This window comes from Aythya marila, assembly GCF_965140915.1.
Source record: "Aythya marila genome assembly, chromosome: 1".
In the NCBI taxonomy this organism is placed as follows: Eukaryota; Metazoa; Chordata; class Aves; order Anseriformes; family Anatidae; genus Aythya; species Aythya marila.
Genome location: NC_139042.1, coordinates 177284713 through 177301662, shown reverse-complemented (window position 1 = coordinate 177301662; position 16950 = coordinate 177284713). Strand labels below are relative to the sequence as shown.

Below are 16950 nucleotides of genomic sequence, written 5' to 3'. Positions count from 1 at the left end.
AGGGAAAAATCACATCTATTTCTTTCAGTTCCAATTCCTTTTCCCTGTCAATCCCATCATCCTACTGATATCTTCACAGAAAAAAGTAGCGCTCAAGGTGCTCTATAAAACACAAGTTCTATACAACATCCTTTAATCTGACTTCAATCTACAAACTACTGTGAGGGAAGAAAAAAAAAAAAAAAAGATTTCCACACACAAACAATTTTCACACCTTTAATGTAATGGCACCCTAATCATGTTTACAGTACTTTCATCTCCATTAGATACTGTGTTTCAAAAGCATAACAGGAAAAAACAAATGTGAGTAGAACACTAGTCTTTTATAAAGTGTTAGAAACTCAACATTTGGAGTTACATATGCATAAATGCCTTCTTAAAAACTAAGAGTTGTATTTTTCACCCTTACATAACAAAAAAATAACCTTTGCTGGGTCTTTTCACAAGATGTGGAGATCAAGGATGACAAGACTCAAGCACTTGAGAAACTCCTGAAGTTAGGGGTGTCATAAGGTTATATTAGGACTTCCGTTAGCAAGCCTGCCATGAAGCAGACCCCATAAATAGGAAAAGAATGTGCAAGGGCTCTGAATAAGTGAGTCGCACTGCATGTTTTGCAAGCTTGTGCTCTGACAGCCATGAACTGCAGACTGCTGACTGAGGAAAGCCTGTCTGAATTTTTTCAGCTGAGTCCTCTTAAAATACACCCATCATAGAAAGCCATCGGGATAGCAATACACTACTCTTCTGTCCTGACAAGCTCTCCTTTGGATTTTAGCTCTGATCAACAACCAAAGCAAGCAAAAAGGTCACTCTGAAAAGCCACAGTAATTACAGGATGTATTTGTTGGTTTTCCTATGAGATGTGATTTAAGAGAACTAATATGGAAGCAGATAAAAATAGACTAGGCAAAAGTCTTTTTAAGGTACTATCAGCAAGAAAATTAGTGATCCAATCATTTTATTACCAGCTCCATACTTTGGCTTTCAAGAGACAAGGAAAACAAGCACACTTTTTATTAATAAAGTTTGGAGCATCCTTGAAGAGGGGGAGCTAACACAGAAGCAACCAAGGATTTATTAATTTTCACTTAAAAAAAAAAAACAAAACAAAAACAAAAACCAAGAGCTTTTGCCTGAAAGAGGAACTCATGTAGCCACTTCAGATATTTACATTTTGGCAGTAGCTGTGCTTCCTACAATTTACAGAGCTCGTTTTAGGGAACAGTCCCAAGTTCATAACCAGAGAAAACTACCTTTGGAGAAGTCAGTAGTTTGCTTATGGTAAGAACTTTAAGTATTCCTTCTTCAACACTTAAAACTGCTCATTCTGCTGTTTCCAAGTTATTTTTAAGTAATTAAGAAACTGTTCACTAGACTAAGAAATACATTAATATTTTACCTTCACAGCCTGCTTCTAGAGTTGTTTCCCACCTGCAAATTCCAGCAAATTCCCATTCCTATAGAACATTACTTAATACTTAAATACAACAGCATTACTGAAAGGATGTAGCTTTTATCAGTGTGAACAAATCTCCCCAAATACATACAGAAACGTTCTCTCTCAAAAATATAAATTGGTATTTGTGAGAAAATAATTTGTAACTATAAGTTAGTGATTTGTTCACTTGGATGCCCACATGGTATGAATCAGACAATTTGATTCATGCTTAGGACTGATGGAGTCTGTTAAAACAGCTGCAGAAATCTACATGAATTACAACTTTCAGTTCAGTCATATTACTTACACAGAAGAAACTAATATCTACTTACACAGAAAGAGGGTGGAAGTAACAGACATAGAAACTCACCCCAGCACTTTTCCTACTGTAAGAATATTGCACATTCCGATAATGTTGCACAAATTACTGGCTTTTTATAAAGACCATATATGAGGTATTAGTCCATTAATAAATAAAGAAAAACATGGAAACGGAAAAGCACTTAATACAATGCAATAATCCAAGTAATTAGTGAATGAGAACTGAATAAGCAATAATACGCACCCTTATGGGAAAGGTTAAAGTTACTTAGCAAACAGTCAGCTTTCAGTATCAGTTCAAGAAACAAATGGTTAGATCTCTTTGAAGATTTTAAGAATTCAAAACTTATTTGCAATATTGCTGTTCAAAATGCTCATTTTGCTCATGCAATCAATTTGAAAGGTAAATTCTTCACTCACGCTTAAAAAAGATAGCTATATGTGTATGATAGCAATTGATTCCCCTTACGAAGGGGAATCAATTTCATATACTGGACTTATACTACTGGTTAAGAAATAAAACTGAAGTTTTATTAACATCATTTTAACATCAGTTATATTAAGAGGTTTGTTATGTTTTGAATAGTTTATACTGGTTATGGATTTCCATGGCACTGAAACTGTTACCCATTAGTACTGCTTTTATTATCAGATTCCAGCACCACAAGGCATTAGGTGAACACATGGATTGTAATTTTCAGTTTTACTCTTTCTTTATGCCAAGAGTTTACCTTTCAAATCACAAAGCTAAAAGCTCCCTGCTGACAAGCAGTCAATCTAAACAGTCTACCTTTTTTTTTTTTTTAATTATTATTATTATTTAGACCCTTCCAGAAACACTAGCAATCTGTAGGTAAGCTTATCATGTTTAAGTTTGCAAAAGCACAGAGGAGTATTAAAGTTCAAAAAACTGAGCTATGGAAACTACATTGCACACGACAATATAACAAGCATAAAGCAAGAGTGTACTCAATATGCTCTTCCAAACTTTTTTAAGGGATATTTGTGTTTTGGAGGGGAGAGACACGCTAACCTCGTGAACACAGAACTGTATACATGAACAGCCCTTAAGAAAGTCAAGGGTTATACACATCCTAAAAATACTTTCAGGCCAATGAAAAGTTACTTGGAAATAGAAGTCATTCCTGTATCACTCTCCTAGTGAAACACATTTTTAAGTTGGAGAATAACATGTGTTTTATTTTTAATAGATTTGCAGTGCTGGACAGTAACAAATAGAGACCCAGGTAAGTTATATTTCTGCTGCTATTTTGTGCAAGTTGTCTAATTTGTGCACTAAGTCCACATCAAGTAAAAACTGCTAGTGAAAACTCAGAAAGTCATGATAAAAAAAAGCAGCACTTCAGAATAAAGTATCTCCTCTGCTGAAATCCATGCACCAGTAACTCAAACATTCTTAAATTGGCATAGGAGAATTATATTACATATCTAAAATTAAAAAAATATATCGTGTTAAAGTTCAAATTTACGGAAAGTGTTTACTAAACTGAAAAACACAATTTCTTCTGTCACATGGGATTATTTCTCTCCCATTTTAAGAAGTTACTGAGGCATTTAGTTCCAATTGCATGTTATTTCTATTCTGAGAATTAGTTTCATCTATAATTTCTTTATAGCAGTTGCGTTAAGTGTTGTTTAGAACACAGATTATTTTTTTTCCATATTAGCACAAAACCAAGGAAAATTATGAAGATGTTGAAAGAAGAGGAAAGGAAACATTATTGTCCAGAACAGTCCGTGTATGTAGTGACCATGTTTCCTCGTCTCTGAGTGACAGTCCTACAGTGCTTGCTGGATCCATGAAACCTGCTGTCAGTTCGCACTGCATGTCGGTGTGCATTTTCAAAGTCACTAAAAGAAAACATTTTTTCCATATTTTCAAACACATCATCAAACAGTCCACCTCCAAAGGAGAACTCCTGGAAAGAACGTCTTTGCCGACTGTGAGCTTCCCGATGACTTCGGAAGTGATTTTCAAAGTGCTTTTTCGACCGTGAGTTTTGACTGAAGAGGTCAAAGTCTTTGAATAGATCATCAAAGTTGAAGTTAAATGACTGATGGAACGGGCTTCCATTATTTCCTTGTCCTCCATGACGTCCAAATTGATCGTATTCTCTTCGTTTATTCTCATCTGATAATGTTTCATATGCTATTTCAGTTTAAAAAGAAAAGAAGTAGAAAAACTTCAGTTGCACACCATTATAAAAAGACAAACACATACACAGAACAACAGCACAGTAAACTCTAGCCACACTGCAGTTACAGCTAAGTGGCAAGCTAAACAGCATGGAGATAAAATAAAGGAAATTAATTACCAAAATGACCAAATTTTCGACTTCACAGAAGTTTAACAATAAACCTAGATTTTGTAATTGGGGATACCTGAAATGGAATTAGGTTTCTATCTGATCTTGGTCCAAAACTACATCTACTGGTGCTCCAAGGCAGAAATTGACAGATAACATACATAGTGTTACTAGAATGGGTATTTTAAACCCCTCCATTTTCTTACCTGTCATTGGCTTACCAACTATTCTAAATAGCTCAATATTTATTTGGAACTCCTGCTTCCTCCTGTTAGCATATGCTAACAGCTGCTGTATCTAAAGAGATACACTACATTAATCACTACCTTTCTTCCAAAAGAACAGTTCTGCAGACATGAAGATAAAACCCAGAAGTCATGTTAGCTTTGTCATGCAAAATGCCTATGCTATAATAGTCTATGGGGAGCAGAAATGGGAACACTTTTTCAGCAAGCCTTTTTATGTTCTTGATCATTCATTTCCATCAGTATACGTTAATCCCAGAACACATAAGAATGGTGTATTCCTAGGATCACAGGATAGTTCAGGCTGGAAGTGCCCTCAGGTCTCTAATCTAATGTTTTGCTCAAAGTAAGGTCAGCTATGAGATCAGACTAGTTACTCAGGGCTTTATCCACTCATTCCTGAAAACTCGCCAAGGATGGGACGTGCACAGCCTCTCTAATCATCCTGTTCAAACACTTGCCTGTCCTCGTGGTGATGAAAGTTTCAAAGTTTTTCCTTATAGCCACATGGCATCTCTCATACCTGCTGTCTCTTGTATTCTTACCAAGAACCACTGAAGAGCCTTGCTGCAGGTTGTTTTTAATAAAAACACAAAAAATCTCCCCATAAGGGCTGTAAGGTTTCCATTAGGTCCCCCCGAAACTTTAGTAACCCTGAGCTGGATCTTACTAGACAGACCGGAATATAAGGAGAGTATTTGAAATACTCTTCTACTGCCAAAGTTGTCCTCCTGCCAAGTATTTTTTGTAAGAAGAGGCATGAGCCTAGAAGTCTAATAGGCAGGAATGCATAAACTGTGCAAAAGGCCTGCCTATGTGCAAGAAAATGGAAAACTGATATGGGGCATTTGCACCACAGAAATATAACCAAAAAAATTAATCTCTTATTCAGTAAAAACAGTACACTTCAGTTACTGCATTTGTTCACAGATATAAGCCACATATCCAGTTAAGACTGAGGTTAGCATACATTACCTTCAGCAATTTCTCTAAATTTTGCTTCTGCACCAGGACTCTTATTTTTGTCTGGGTGGTATTTCATGGCCAGTTTGTGAAACGCCTTTTTGATCTGGCGGTCAGATGCATTTTTTGGAACTCCTAAGATATCATAATAGCTCTCTGTAGCCAGTATTAACTCCGTTATCATTAAAATGCAGAGGGCAAATGTGAAGACAGATTGCGTAGTTGCCATTTCTCTGGTTCCTAGAAAGAAAGAGAAATATACTTGAACAGGTTATTTCAGGTTCCACAGCAGCTTAAAAAGGCACAACTATAAACTGAAAGAGGAAGACGTGTATTTTTTTTTAGGAGTCACTCTGTGACTGACACATCAGCAAGTTCTTTCACCTTTGTTGTTAGTTAACAAACCCCACCTCCCTAGTTTCACAGTCACAGAATACGTGAATGGAAAAGCTGCAAATTCACATTTCACATCCATCTCAAGTGTTCTTTTGTGTTCACCTTTGGTCTACAGCTATCCTTACCCACACATTTCCCCCCAGTCCTGTTTCCAGTTGTTGAATTAAACATACAATACCTTCACTGCATGAAACAGTTCATGCTGGCATACCCGGACTAGCTTTAAACTAAACCCTAAGTTCTAAGTTCTAAACTAAGTTCTAGGATCATTAACACAGCAGCTCTAAATTAGAGCACAGGTTTCAAAACCTACCGAATATGCTGGTAGAATAACTCACTGATTAGCTTGTGCAACATTAAGAACCTGACAATACAACAGGCCTGAAAAACAACTTTGGGCTGCAGGAAGTCACGACTGTTAGATGCTCAGTCAGCTTCAGAAGGTCACCTAACTGACCTAAAGTGAGTATGATACAAGGAAACACTCGTCTAGAGTACAGAGGTCAGTCAAGTAGAACACTATTTTATAACGGGCTGGGCTTAATTTACTTGCATTTTAGATTGTATTCTAAATATAAACACCAACCATACCTCTGATATCAGAGAATTTATCTAATAAATGCCACAGCATATAAAGATTTACAAATGCAATTCTCAATGTCTGAACTGAGCTCAAAAAAAAACTTCTATACAAACAGCTTAAACTATAACTAAAAGTTTAACTATTTTTTAACAAATGTATTTGTCAAAAACTTATACTTAAAAATGAATTGAAACTAAAACTCAGGGAAAAAGCAGTGGCATAGATAGGATACAGAAAAAAAAAAGACAGCTTCATGTAGCCATATCATCTTTTATGATTTTTTATAAATGACAAGAGTGGGCTCTTCCTACCAGAAGACAAGCTCAAACTATATTTGAAGGATTTATGTATATAAAAAAGTAAGTAAAACATACAGTACCGAAACGCGAACATTCAAAGACAGAATGCTGGCTGTCCCCTAACCAGTAGGATGTATGGCAATGCCTTGAACATGCCAGAAATAACATGGTCCTCCCAGCCCCCATCAGATTGCACTGATGTGACAGTATCACAATCACAACTCAAGGAGAAGAATTCTATAGCTAAGCGTAGCTTATTCAGCTTTCAGGAGAATAATGCTAAGTTGACTCTAGCTTTAATGGTACTCTAACTATACTTTTAGACTGTACGTGGCCTAAACATTTGTCACTCAAAGGTTTTGAATTCTGTGTATCAGGTACTCATATGAGACAACTCAGACTTTAATAGGAAGTCCACACCCTCTAAAGAAAATTAACACCTAAGCATCAAAATTCGCAAAAATACCATTTCTAATAGGTAAGGCAGGGGGCTAAAACGAATGTTGTAAGGTCAGAGCAAAAAGCTCATGTACGATTAACATTCTCATGCCCTCTTAAGCATTTATTTGGCAAGCAGCCCGCGTGATATCAAGTGGTAAGGAGCAACAGTTGAAAGAAACTGTATTTTGAGCACTGTATCTAGATACCAAGTGGACGGTTCTTTTCCATATTCCCCTTGCATGACACTGGATGTATTTTTAGAACAAGAAGCTTTCCAAGCTTTTTCCACATATTTTCACCCACCAGTTCGCTAACCCGAAACTCTGCCACCTGGATGCCAAGACACATGTACATCCCTCCAGACTTTTGTGTGCTTTCTTTCTGTTTCTGCTTTGCAGATACAGGCTCACGTCTTCCTACCATGCCAAAGATTACATAAGCATGATGTAGGTGTGAGGAAATGAAATAAAAACCAATCTGTTCCACTTTCTGAAGGCTGAACTCCATGCTTCTACTAGTAAACACCAAGAGGTGCTAAAAATAGTTATTTAACTCCTTCATTAAGGGCCAAACCCTCTATTATAACTTCCACAATTATCAGACCCTGAGAATGTCAAGTCACTCAAGCCTTCTGCTCTGCCTAAGCCCCTCAACTCCTATGACTCTTAATTAATGAATTATAGCTAGGTTTTTCTTTCTTTCTCTATAGCTTTACATTGAGATTTTGGTAATGCAGATCCATGCTCTACTACCCCTAGTTTTACTTGGATTTCTAGGCTTTTTTAATTTGTACTAAAAATAGACTGAATTTTAAATAAATAATAATTAAAAATGGACTCATTTATTTGCACTTAAACTCCCCAAAACCTCTATCAAACCTGTTATGCTTTACAGAAACAAAGCTTCAGAACACTGGCAGGCTTAATGCTGCCCTTGAACAACTCTGTGAAGCGCGAATGTAATAATAAAACTCACATGAAAAACAAACATAAAGGAAACCCATACATAAGCAGCATCTTAACCTGATAACAAGTCTTAAGTTTACACGATGTATTTTGAATTATTGAGTTTTTTTTCGCCAGATGTATGATATGGAGCGAGCATCTCAGCGTTGCTCATGGCATCTTAGCTACCGATACAGGCCAGGCCCGACCTCCTCCCCGCTCCCCGAGTATCTTTGCTGTTACTTTCGCTACAAAGTCTCTGGTACACGCTGACTCGGCGTGTGCCTCCCCTCTCCATTAAGTAAGTTTCACTTCGGAGGCTCTGCACTCTAATTACCTCGAATTTAGCCTCGGTTAAGGACTGCTGAGCTCTGTACGCCTGCTAACACTACGCTTCACCCACAGAACAGCCCCTGTAACTTCCGAAGAGCACCGGAGAGCCCCCTCCGAGCTGCGCACACCCAGCATCAGCCAGGGCTTTACACCAAGGAGCCATTAACCGAGCACCCCCCGCCCCAACCACCACCGGCAGGTGCCCGACCCTCAGCCCCTGCACGCTGCGGGCCTCCCTCCTGCCTCACCCACTGCTGCTGCGGGCCTGCCGGCGGCCGAGTGCCCGGGCCAGGAGCCGAGCGGCCCCGCCACGCTCCCCTCAGGGGGTCCCGCTCCCCCCCCACCTCCTCACCTCAGCGCCGCCGTCCCCGCGCGCCGCTCCCGCCCAACGGCCGCCAGCGCGCGGAGCCCCCTCCCTCCCCTCCGCACCCCGCCCTCCCGCCGCTGCTACACGAAGCGCTGCGCCATTGGGCCCCCCGCCCCCACGTGACGCCGCGGCGGGCCGCCCCCTCCCCTCCCCGTTGTCCCCGTGACTGCCGCCTCCCCCCCCGCAGCCCCCCGCTGCCCGTGGTTCCGGGCCGGGGCCGGGGCCGGGGCCGGGGCCGGGGCCGGGGCCGCGCCGCCATGCCGCGGTACTGCGCCGCCGCCTGCTGCAAGAACCGCGGCGGGCAGAGCGCCAGGGACCGCCGCAAGCTCAGCTTCTACCCGTCAGTGGGCGGCCCGGGGGGAGCGGGAGGGGGCTGGAAGGGAAGAGAAGGGAAGGGAAAGGAAGGGAAGGGAAGGGAAGGGAAGGGAAGGGAAGGGAAGGGAAGGGCTGTGGGGGTCGGAGCTGAGCTGCTCGGCCCTGCGAGGGGCACGGAGCCGGTACCGGCGGGTTGCTGTGGCGTTAAGGCGCAGTAAATGCGGGTGTGTGGAAGTAATGCTTAATTTCTGCCTCTGAGGAGAAAATCGGCTCCGCAGGCAGCCCGGGACTGGGTTTGGGTGAGCCCAGGGCTGTCGTGAGCTGGGTTCGCTGCACAGCCGCTGTTGTTCCACGGTTGTTGTTGATCCGACATCAGGAAGTCTCACAGGAAAACACCGTCAGAAGGGCTTTAGATCAGATTAAAGTACTTCACCTACAACATACACCACGCGTGGTTCAGCCAAAATATGTTATCATCATAAAACAATTATGAAAACGAGTGGAAATACATTTTCTAGAGTAATATGAATAATTTGAGTACCACACGGACGATCAAAGCAAGTTGGAGTGCTGGTACATATTTGTATTAAAGTGTACGACATCAGTATAAATGGTCCCTGGTGCTTAGGGACCTGGTTCAGTGGTAACACTGGTGGTAGGGTGATGGTTGGACCAGATGATCTTGGAGCTGAGCTCCAACTCTCATAAATCTACGATTTCAAAATCCCTGCCATTTTATCTAGCCATTGAACTGTTTTGTGTTAAAACTGTCACAGTCTGGCAGAAGAGGTGCTGAGACTTGTTTATACCAGAGATGGTATATTAGATGCTATAACAGATAACAGGTATAACAGATATTATTATAATAGATATAACAGATGCTATTGATGATTTAGGGGGTATTTGAGAGCAGGAGCAGGTTTTGGCAAAGTTATTCTTTAGCCAAAATAATAAATCTCATGACCAGACTTTGTCTCTCACCGCAGATTTTTTTTTGTTTCCCAACATGAAGCTGGCTGGTGGTGGGGAAGGCAGTGAGTGCTGAGTTGCAAGGGTAATGGCAGTGGAAGCAAACGCTCTCAAGGCCTTCTTGGAGAAGGTGTGTTTGGTGGTGTGACCTTCTACTGAAGGAACCTTGTCCTCTTACTGAGAACCTTCTTTGGACCTAGGTAGTAACATCCCAGACTGAGCTCTGTAACATGCTGTATAATATGTGTCATGCTGCTATTGGGTGTACACAGTCTAAGCAGGCAGCAATTGAAAAGGCTGAACCACTGACCTGTCCTTGAGAGGTTATCTTCTTTTTACTGGTGTTATTCTTTGCATTCCTGCAAAGAGCTGGTTGGATCAACAGTTTGCACCGTTTCTTTGGTAACTTGAAAACTTAAATGGCAAAAAATTCAAAAGGTGGGATAAAGGTTGGAAAAGTGCAGCTACTTGCAGTTTTAGGACACTGTGGGCCTGCAGAGGAGGGTCATTGCCATGTGTGGCTGTTGAGAAGAAACCTGTGGTTTCAGGGGTGGGATCTAGGGTTTGCCAAGATGTAACCAACCTTTCATAGAATTTGGGTGACACACAGCCCCTCGGCACCCCAGGCTCTCTCCACAGCTTCTGTTTTGTGGGAATACCTCACTGCTGCACCATTTTTTGTGCATTGAAGTTCAGTTAATGTTATTCTGGTCTATTAACATACAATAATAAACATCATAGAAAGAACTGGTTAATTAAAAGGAAAAAATCAGCTATTTAGGGAGAAAGACAAAACTGGTTTGTAATGTAGGTACTTGTCACATCTGGATGGTTGTCACCCCCTCATACTGCCAACATCTAATACTCTTTACGTCCTACACTTATGATCAGGTCAGGTTTGATGACCAAATTAATCTATCTCTTACTCAAAAGTGCAGTGTTTTGTTGTTTTTTTTTGTTTGTTTGTTTTTGTTGTTGTTGTTGTTTTTTTTTTGTTTGTTTGTTTTTTGTTTTTTTCCAGTTATTATTGTTCAGGATTTATGGAATATTAGGGTGTTGCTTTCTTAACAGGAGTCATTTGTCGGTGTTCAGAAATCAAGTTATGTTCTATGTATTATATGTGATTATAGGCTAGAGTAGAAAGAAACTTAGCACTCCCAGCGAAATCTGCAAGCACATTTCAAGTACTTTGATGTCCGTCTAGTAAGAGCTGAGGGTTCAGGGTGGTCTGAACATACGTGTTGCCATTACCCTAACTGCATGACTGGACATGCATCATAATGAGCCTTTAATTTCCCTTCAATTTTTGTGTCTTGTGATTCATTAAGTAAATTACATATGTTTGCTCATTTTCTTTAAACTTAGCTTGCTTTCCCATGTAATATGACTGTTTGCATATACTTTCAAAATCAATTTCATATATTTTGCAAGTAGGTTAGAGGGTTGAAAAGTTAGTTGTGGGTTACATGACATTGTTGGGATACTCAACACTGTAAGACAGCTTACTTTCTGAAACCAAAAGTAAATGCACACCAGCACAAAACATTTTTACTTTTTGAACAAAATTTAGATCCTGCACTGGAAATGCTATTCACATTTATAAGTTATCAGACAACCCTGAATATGGTGTATGCTAAGAGACACTTAGTCAAAGAAAAACAATAACAAAAGGGTTGGGTACTAATTTTGTGTAGTAAGGAAAAAAATACTATTTATAAAATGAGGGCCAGGTCTAACACTTATTTAATGAAGTATTTCCTCGGACTTCAGGAGAACTACTTTTTGAGCAAGTATTGCAAAATCAAGACTTTTTAAACACCTTGGCCTAGGGCTTTGAAGCCTTTTACCAGCAGAAATCAATAGAAATTCCACTATTGAACTCTGGAGCAAATATCCAAATAGAAACTGTTTTGAGGGTTATTAGATTAATATGTAATTGACATCCTGATTAGCTTTTCATATTTAGGAAAAAAAAAAAAAAAGAAAGAAAGAAATTAAAATAATTCCTTTCAAGAGAATCAAGTAAGGAAGGACAGCCTGGTAAGGAACAACAGAATGTTCTTTGTTTATAAAGAAAACAGAAAGAAAGAAAAAAATAACAATTCATTGCTTTTCTGTTTCTTTTTTTTCCACAACTGTTTTAAAAAAGATTTCCACTTCATGATAAAGAGAGACTTGAGAAATGGTTGCGGAATATGAAACGAGATGCATGGACACCAAGTAAACACCAGCTTCTATGCAGTGATCATTTTACCCCTGATTCCCTTGATGTGCGATGGGGTATACGATACTTGAAACATACAGCTGTACCAACAATTTTCTCTTCCCCAGATGATGAGGTAATGTGTTCCTATCTTTTATCACAGTAGAAAGAAAACCGACTATTTATGTAATAAAAATGTGCTAATTGTCTATAATATACTCATAGTTTATTTAAAAAATAACTACCCATCAAAATGTTTTGCCAACAGAACTGACACAAAACTAGTGTGTGATTCCACTGTATAAAGGAAAAACAACTACCCATACTTTGAGTGGAGATTTGGTATTATTTTTTAATTGGAAATTCCAAAAGTATGTTCTTTAGAAATTTTCCCATAGAAAAGTTCTTTTACTGTGTGATTACTATTAATATTCAATTTTTTAAAGGTCTTCTATTAACTAACTGTACATAAATGCTGACTTTAGGATGTTTTTGTTTCAAACTCAGCATTTCTCTTTCCTGGCCCTAGCCTCAAACACCTAAGAGCTCAGGAGTGTAGCCTGTTAAAGGTATGCCACAAGGGCTAGTCCATCTTGTCTATCACAGAGTTATGGAACTGGTGTATTGGGTTTACATGGGAAGGGCTTGGTAGCAGGGTGGTGCTGCAGAGGTGGCCTCTGTGAGCAGAGCCCGGGATCAGCCCCATGTCAGATCAGAGCCAGCTCCAGACAGCTCCAAAAAGGACCCACTGCTGGCCAGAGCTGAGCCAGTGAGCGACGCTGGTTGGGCCTCTGGGAGAGCAGATTTAAGAAAGGGGAAAGCAGTGCAACAGCAGCTGGGAGAGAGGAGTGAGAAAATGTGACAGAAGCAGCCTTGCAGCCCCCCAGGTCAGTGCAGCAGGAGGGCAGGAGGTGCTCCAGGCACACAGCAGCAGTTCCCCTGCGGCCTGTGGAGAGGCCCCTGGTGGAGCAGGCTGTCCCCCTGCAGCCCATGGGTTCCACATGGAGCAGATCTCCACGCTGCAGCCCCCCCATGGGTGGAGGAGCCCCCGGTGGAGCAGGTGGATGTGGCCTGGAGGAGGCTGCGGCCCATGGAGAGCCCCCGCAGGAGCAGGCCCCAGGCCAGAGCTGCAGACCATGGAGAGGAGCCCACGCAGGAGCAGGGGGTCTGGGGGGAGCTGCCACCCACCCATGGGGGACCCGTGCTGGAGCAGTTTGCTCCTGGGGGATGGACCCCATGGTACGGAGCCATGTGCTTGAAGAGCTGCTGCCTGTGGGAATCTCAGGTTGCTGAAATTAATTCAGAAGCGATTTAATTCGTTCTTTCAAAATCCCTAGGATTGCTGAGATGTTAAGTATCATATTTGAAGTTATATAATTCATTTGGTTTTCTTTAATTTTATCTTTGCATACATTTTTCTGTCACTTAAGACTGAAGTTTGGTGTGTTTTTTTGTTTTTGTTCTCCAGGAAAAAGACTCTTCTCAGAACAGCCCACAAGAGATAAGGAGAGAAGATGTGGAAGAAACAACTAAAAATGTAGAGTCCGAGAAAGTACCTGTATCACTTGAACTTTGTAGACCAAAGAAAAGTCCTGCAATGGCAGAAAATCTAGATGAAAAAGCAGAAGTAGTTTGCTCAACTGCATTGAGTAAACCTTTACAAATGCAAAAACTACAAAACAGAGAAGACTTTCAGGCAGACAGTGTTATTCCTGATAATTCATCTCAGCAGCATATACATCAGCCTGAGCCTGTTTTATTGGCAACAACAGTCCAGAACATGGAAACCGCCAGTGTTCATACTTCTGTAGAGGATTCAGTAAGTTGTACAGCTACAGTCTTGCAATTTTCAGACCCTGATTACTTGAATTCGTCTCTGAAATTGAACAATGCTTTAGGTTCAATAACTGACTATGCACTTGAAAACCCAAACTCCCATGTTTTAGGCTGTTCTGTTGAATTACAGCCTACAAGTGAAAACACAGTTTTAGTCAGTACGGTCACACAAGCTATTGAACAGTTCAGTGGAGGTGAAGAATCTGTCATTGCCATCATCCTACCAGCTGAGAGTCCAAAAGAGTCTGAAATAATAGATAGTTCTTTCCCAGCTATTAAGCAAGAATTTCTCGACACGGAAGAAGAAGAAACAGATAAATCTGTGTATATGAATGCGTATAGTGGAAGTGAAGTGTTACAAACTGAGCATTCATACTGCAAACAAGACATAGACAGAGAGCTCCTCTGGCAAAAAATTTCAAAGCTCCACTCTAAGATAACTCTACTTGAAATGCAAGAGATACAAACTTTGGGGAGACTCAGGTCCTTGGAAGCTCTTATTGGACAACTGAAGCAAGAAAATCTCATTTCTGAAGAAAAGCTCAAGATGGTAGAAAACTGCTTCACAACACTTGAAGTGACTATGATACAGTAAAGGCTTTCAGTTACTGTTCTACAGTATCTTTTCAGCCTCTTGACTGTCCTTTTGAACAAAATAAGTTTTGATTCAGTCATGGTATTTTAAATATCTAATGCAAATTGTGTGAATAGCAAATACTCTAAATGTTACATCAACTCCTATCAATGCTAGATGGTAGACCATTGCCCATAAAATATGACTTGCAAGTGAGCTTTAAAGGAAAAGCTAAAATTGTTAGTCTTGTTAAAGTACGTAAAGTGAATCAATAAAAATAAGTTTAACTTTTCCAGATGCAGGCTTCCCTGAAAACATGCAAATCTTGCATTTGGGGCAGCAGCAGAATGGACAGTGTAACTGAGTAGAATGGAAAATTATAAAACAGCTGTCATAAGGAAAAAAAAAAAAGTCTCCTGGTTCTCTTTCAAACCAGTAAGGAGGTACGTAATACACATTGTCCAGTGAGGCCATAATTACTCTTTGGTCTTCTGTTCATCTAGCATTAATTCTGATAGCTTTTTGTACATTTTGACCTTATTAAATTCGACCATATTAATTTTTTCTGCAATAAAAGGTGTGTCCATTCATTTAGTTTTGTTTTGTTTTTTATGAGAATATTACTACAATGAGCAGGTGCCTCTCCTCTTTCTGTGCTGATGAAATATTCCACTCAAATGAAAAGAAACAAATAAATAGGGATTTTTTTGTGGTTAGTAAAAAGGAAAACTAAATATTCAGTGAGTGCTATCTGCTCAGCTTTGATCATGATGCAATCTGTATCTGTATATATTCATGTACACTTAATAGTACACTGAAGAAAACAATGCTTTATGGAGCAAAGTGACAGAATCTGTCACACTTTTTCTATAGCTAATTCTTCAAGAAGTGGGATATTGAGATTAGAAATTTGCTCCCCTGTATTGATTGTATTAACAGTTTCTAGTGTGCAGGACATGCTTATTCTGTCAGCATGCTACCGATTAGAGCTAGAGTTCAGTGTGCAGTGACTGAAATTCTTGAGGGGCTTTGATGTACTTTCCTATTATTCAAGCATCTCTCCCACCACCGGTTCAGTATAGGACCGGACCTAATGTGTTTCTTTGCAGTGAATTACCTGTGCTCTCTGTTGGATTCATTCTGAAATTTTCTGGGAAATTTTTTGATTATTAAATTAAGGATCCAAGCAACAGTGATTACAAAGTTGACCTGCAACTGGAGAAGTTATAAACTAGTAAAATTTCAGAAAAAATCCTGATAGCAATACTGAGAATGTTTCTTGTGGCATAGAGGCATAGGTATATAAACTTGAGAGAAAAAAGATCCTTAATTTTCCTTTTTTTTTTTTTTTTTTTTTATGGACTACCTTGGGAATATAACAGAAAAAAAACCTTAGTAAGCATGTCACCAAGTTTATGAATTTCTCTCCTACAGGATAATTTGAGCCAATGAGGCTTGGGTGGGCTTAAATGTTCCTCTGCCTTTCTACTTTGCACACAACTTTTTATGCCAGATAGGTCATTGTTTATGCTTAAGTTAGCTATTCTCAGCTGAGCCTATTACCTTAGTTGCTGCCCAAAGTAACCTCTACTCTTTTCAAGCAGGGTATTACAGCTTTATTATTCTATTTTTTTAATTTATTTTCTCATGTCTAACAATAGATGTTAAATAATATGACAGCCTGTAACCTTGAGTGTTCAAGTAGAGCTGTGTAAATTTACCAGTTTTCCTTAATTCTGAATTTTATGCTTGATTGCTCTCTGTTAGATTATAGTCCCTCTCATCCAGTGATTTTTGCAGCACGAATCAGCATCACCAACTTTACTTTGAAAAAGGCCAGAGATGGAAAATTAGATGATTTTGCATGTAGCCTTCCTCAGGGCCAGTCTTGCAGTGATGAAGAGGCTGAACCACTACAAAACAGTCTGCAGTTTGACCAGAATCAGTGCTGTGTTTTGTAAATGGTTGTTGCAAATTGATTCCAATAAATTATTTTGGGCAGATAAGTTTTGTATTCATTTTAAAATATTTAGAATTATAGCTGACTATGTTTGCTTCCAGAAAAATACAACTAAGTTCTTAGCTTCAACAATATGCTGACACTGACTTACTCAAGCTAATCATTATAAATACAGGAAAAACTGCTGGAAATTGCCACACTCCTGTGATTAGGTGCTATGTGTCTGTCTTGTTCTCAGCATTTTCTGATCATAAAAATGTGTAACCTTTTTCACTAAACCTAAGGACTTTCAGAGATACTATGTTATTCCTTCAGATCCAATGGAAACTGCTCTTGAGCAGCTGCAGCTCACTATGGTAATAGTACATTAAATCATTAAACATTTTGTAATGTACCCAACTTAGAGTGATCAAAATTAAATGATCTTATTTGT

The 16950-nt window shown here is 39.7% G+C and overlaps 2 protein-coding genes across 5 annotated transcripts; one reads left to right on the top strand and one right to left on the bottom strand.

Annotated features, from left to right (window-relative positions):
- Window positions 1-202: 202 nt before the first annotated feature.
- DNAJB9 (DnaJ heat shock protein family (Hsp40) member B9) lies at window positions 203-8690 on the bottom strand. Its single transcript, XM_082783075.1, has 3 exons — window positions 8646-8690; window positions 5310-5537; window positions 203-3932 (listed from the first exon to the last, which is right to left on the bottom strand). Exons 2-3 carry the CDS (start codon window positions 5524-5526, stop codon window positions 3502-3504), a joined length of 648 nt encoding a protein of 215 aa, XP_082639201.1. The 5' UTR covers window positions 5527-5537; window positions 8646-8690; the 3' UTR covers window positions 203-3501.
- A 144-nt stretch (window positions 8691-8834) lies between these two features.
- On the top strand, window positions 8835-15147 carry THAP5 (THAP domain containing 5). Of its 4 annotated transcripts, XM_082784431.1 has the most exons (4): window positions 8972-9000; window positions 10756-10835; window positions 12094-12283; window positions 13616-15147. In XM_082784431.1, exons 2-4 carry the CDS (start codon window positions 10828-10830, stop codon window positions 14576-14578), a joined length of 1161 nt encoding a protein of 386 aa, XP_082640557.1. In that variant the 5' UTR covers window positions 8972-9000; window positions 10756-10827; the 3' UTR covers window positions 14579-15147. The 4 variants fall into 4 exon arrangements, with proteins under 4 accessions (XP_082640556.1, XP_082640557.1, XP_082640559.1 ...); XM_082784430.1 differs by lacking the exon at window positions 10756-10835 and having other exon boundaries at window positions 8835-9000; XM_082784433.1 differs by lacking the exons at window positions 8972-9000; window positions 10756-10835 and adding an exon at window positions 9990-10074.
- Window positions 15148-16950: the final 1803 nt, after the last annotated feature.

Excerpts from the sequence above, each read along its gene's own strand:
- THAP5 (XM_082784430.1), top strand. The coding sequence starts at position 8,918 with ATGCCGCGGTACTGCGCCGCCGCCTGCTGCAAGAACCGCGGCGGGCAG. Across the intron at positions 9,001-12,093 it reads CGCAAGCTCAGCTTCTACCC|ATTTCCACTTCATGATAAAG; the intron begins GTCAGTGGGCGG and ends GTTTTAAAAAAG. Across the intron at positions 12,284-13,615 it reads TCTCTTCCCCAGATGATGAG|GAAAAAGACTCTTCTCAGAA; the intron begins GTAATGTGTTCC and ends TTTGTTCTCCAG.
- DNAJB9 (XM_082783075.1), bottom strand. The coding sequence starts at position 5,526 with ATGGCAACTACGCAATCTGTCTTCACATTTGCCCTCTGCATTTTAATG. Across the intron at positions 3,933-5,309 it reads ATTTAGAGAAATTGCTGAAG|CATATGAAACATTATCAGAT; the intron begins GTAATGTATGCT and ends AAACTGAAATAG.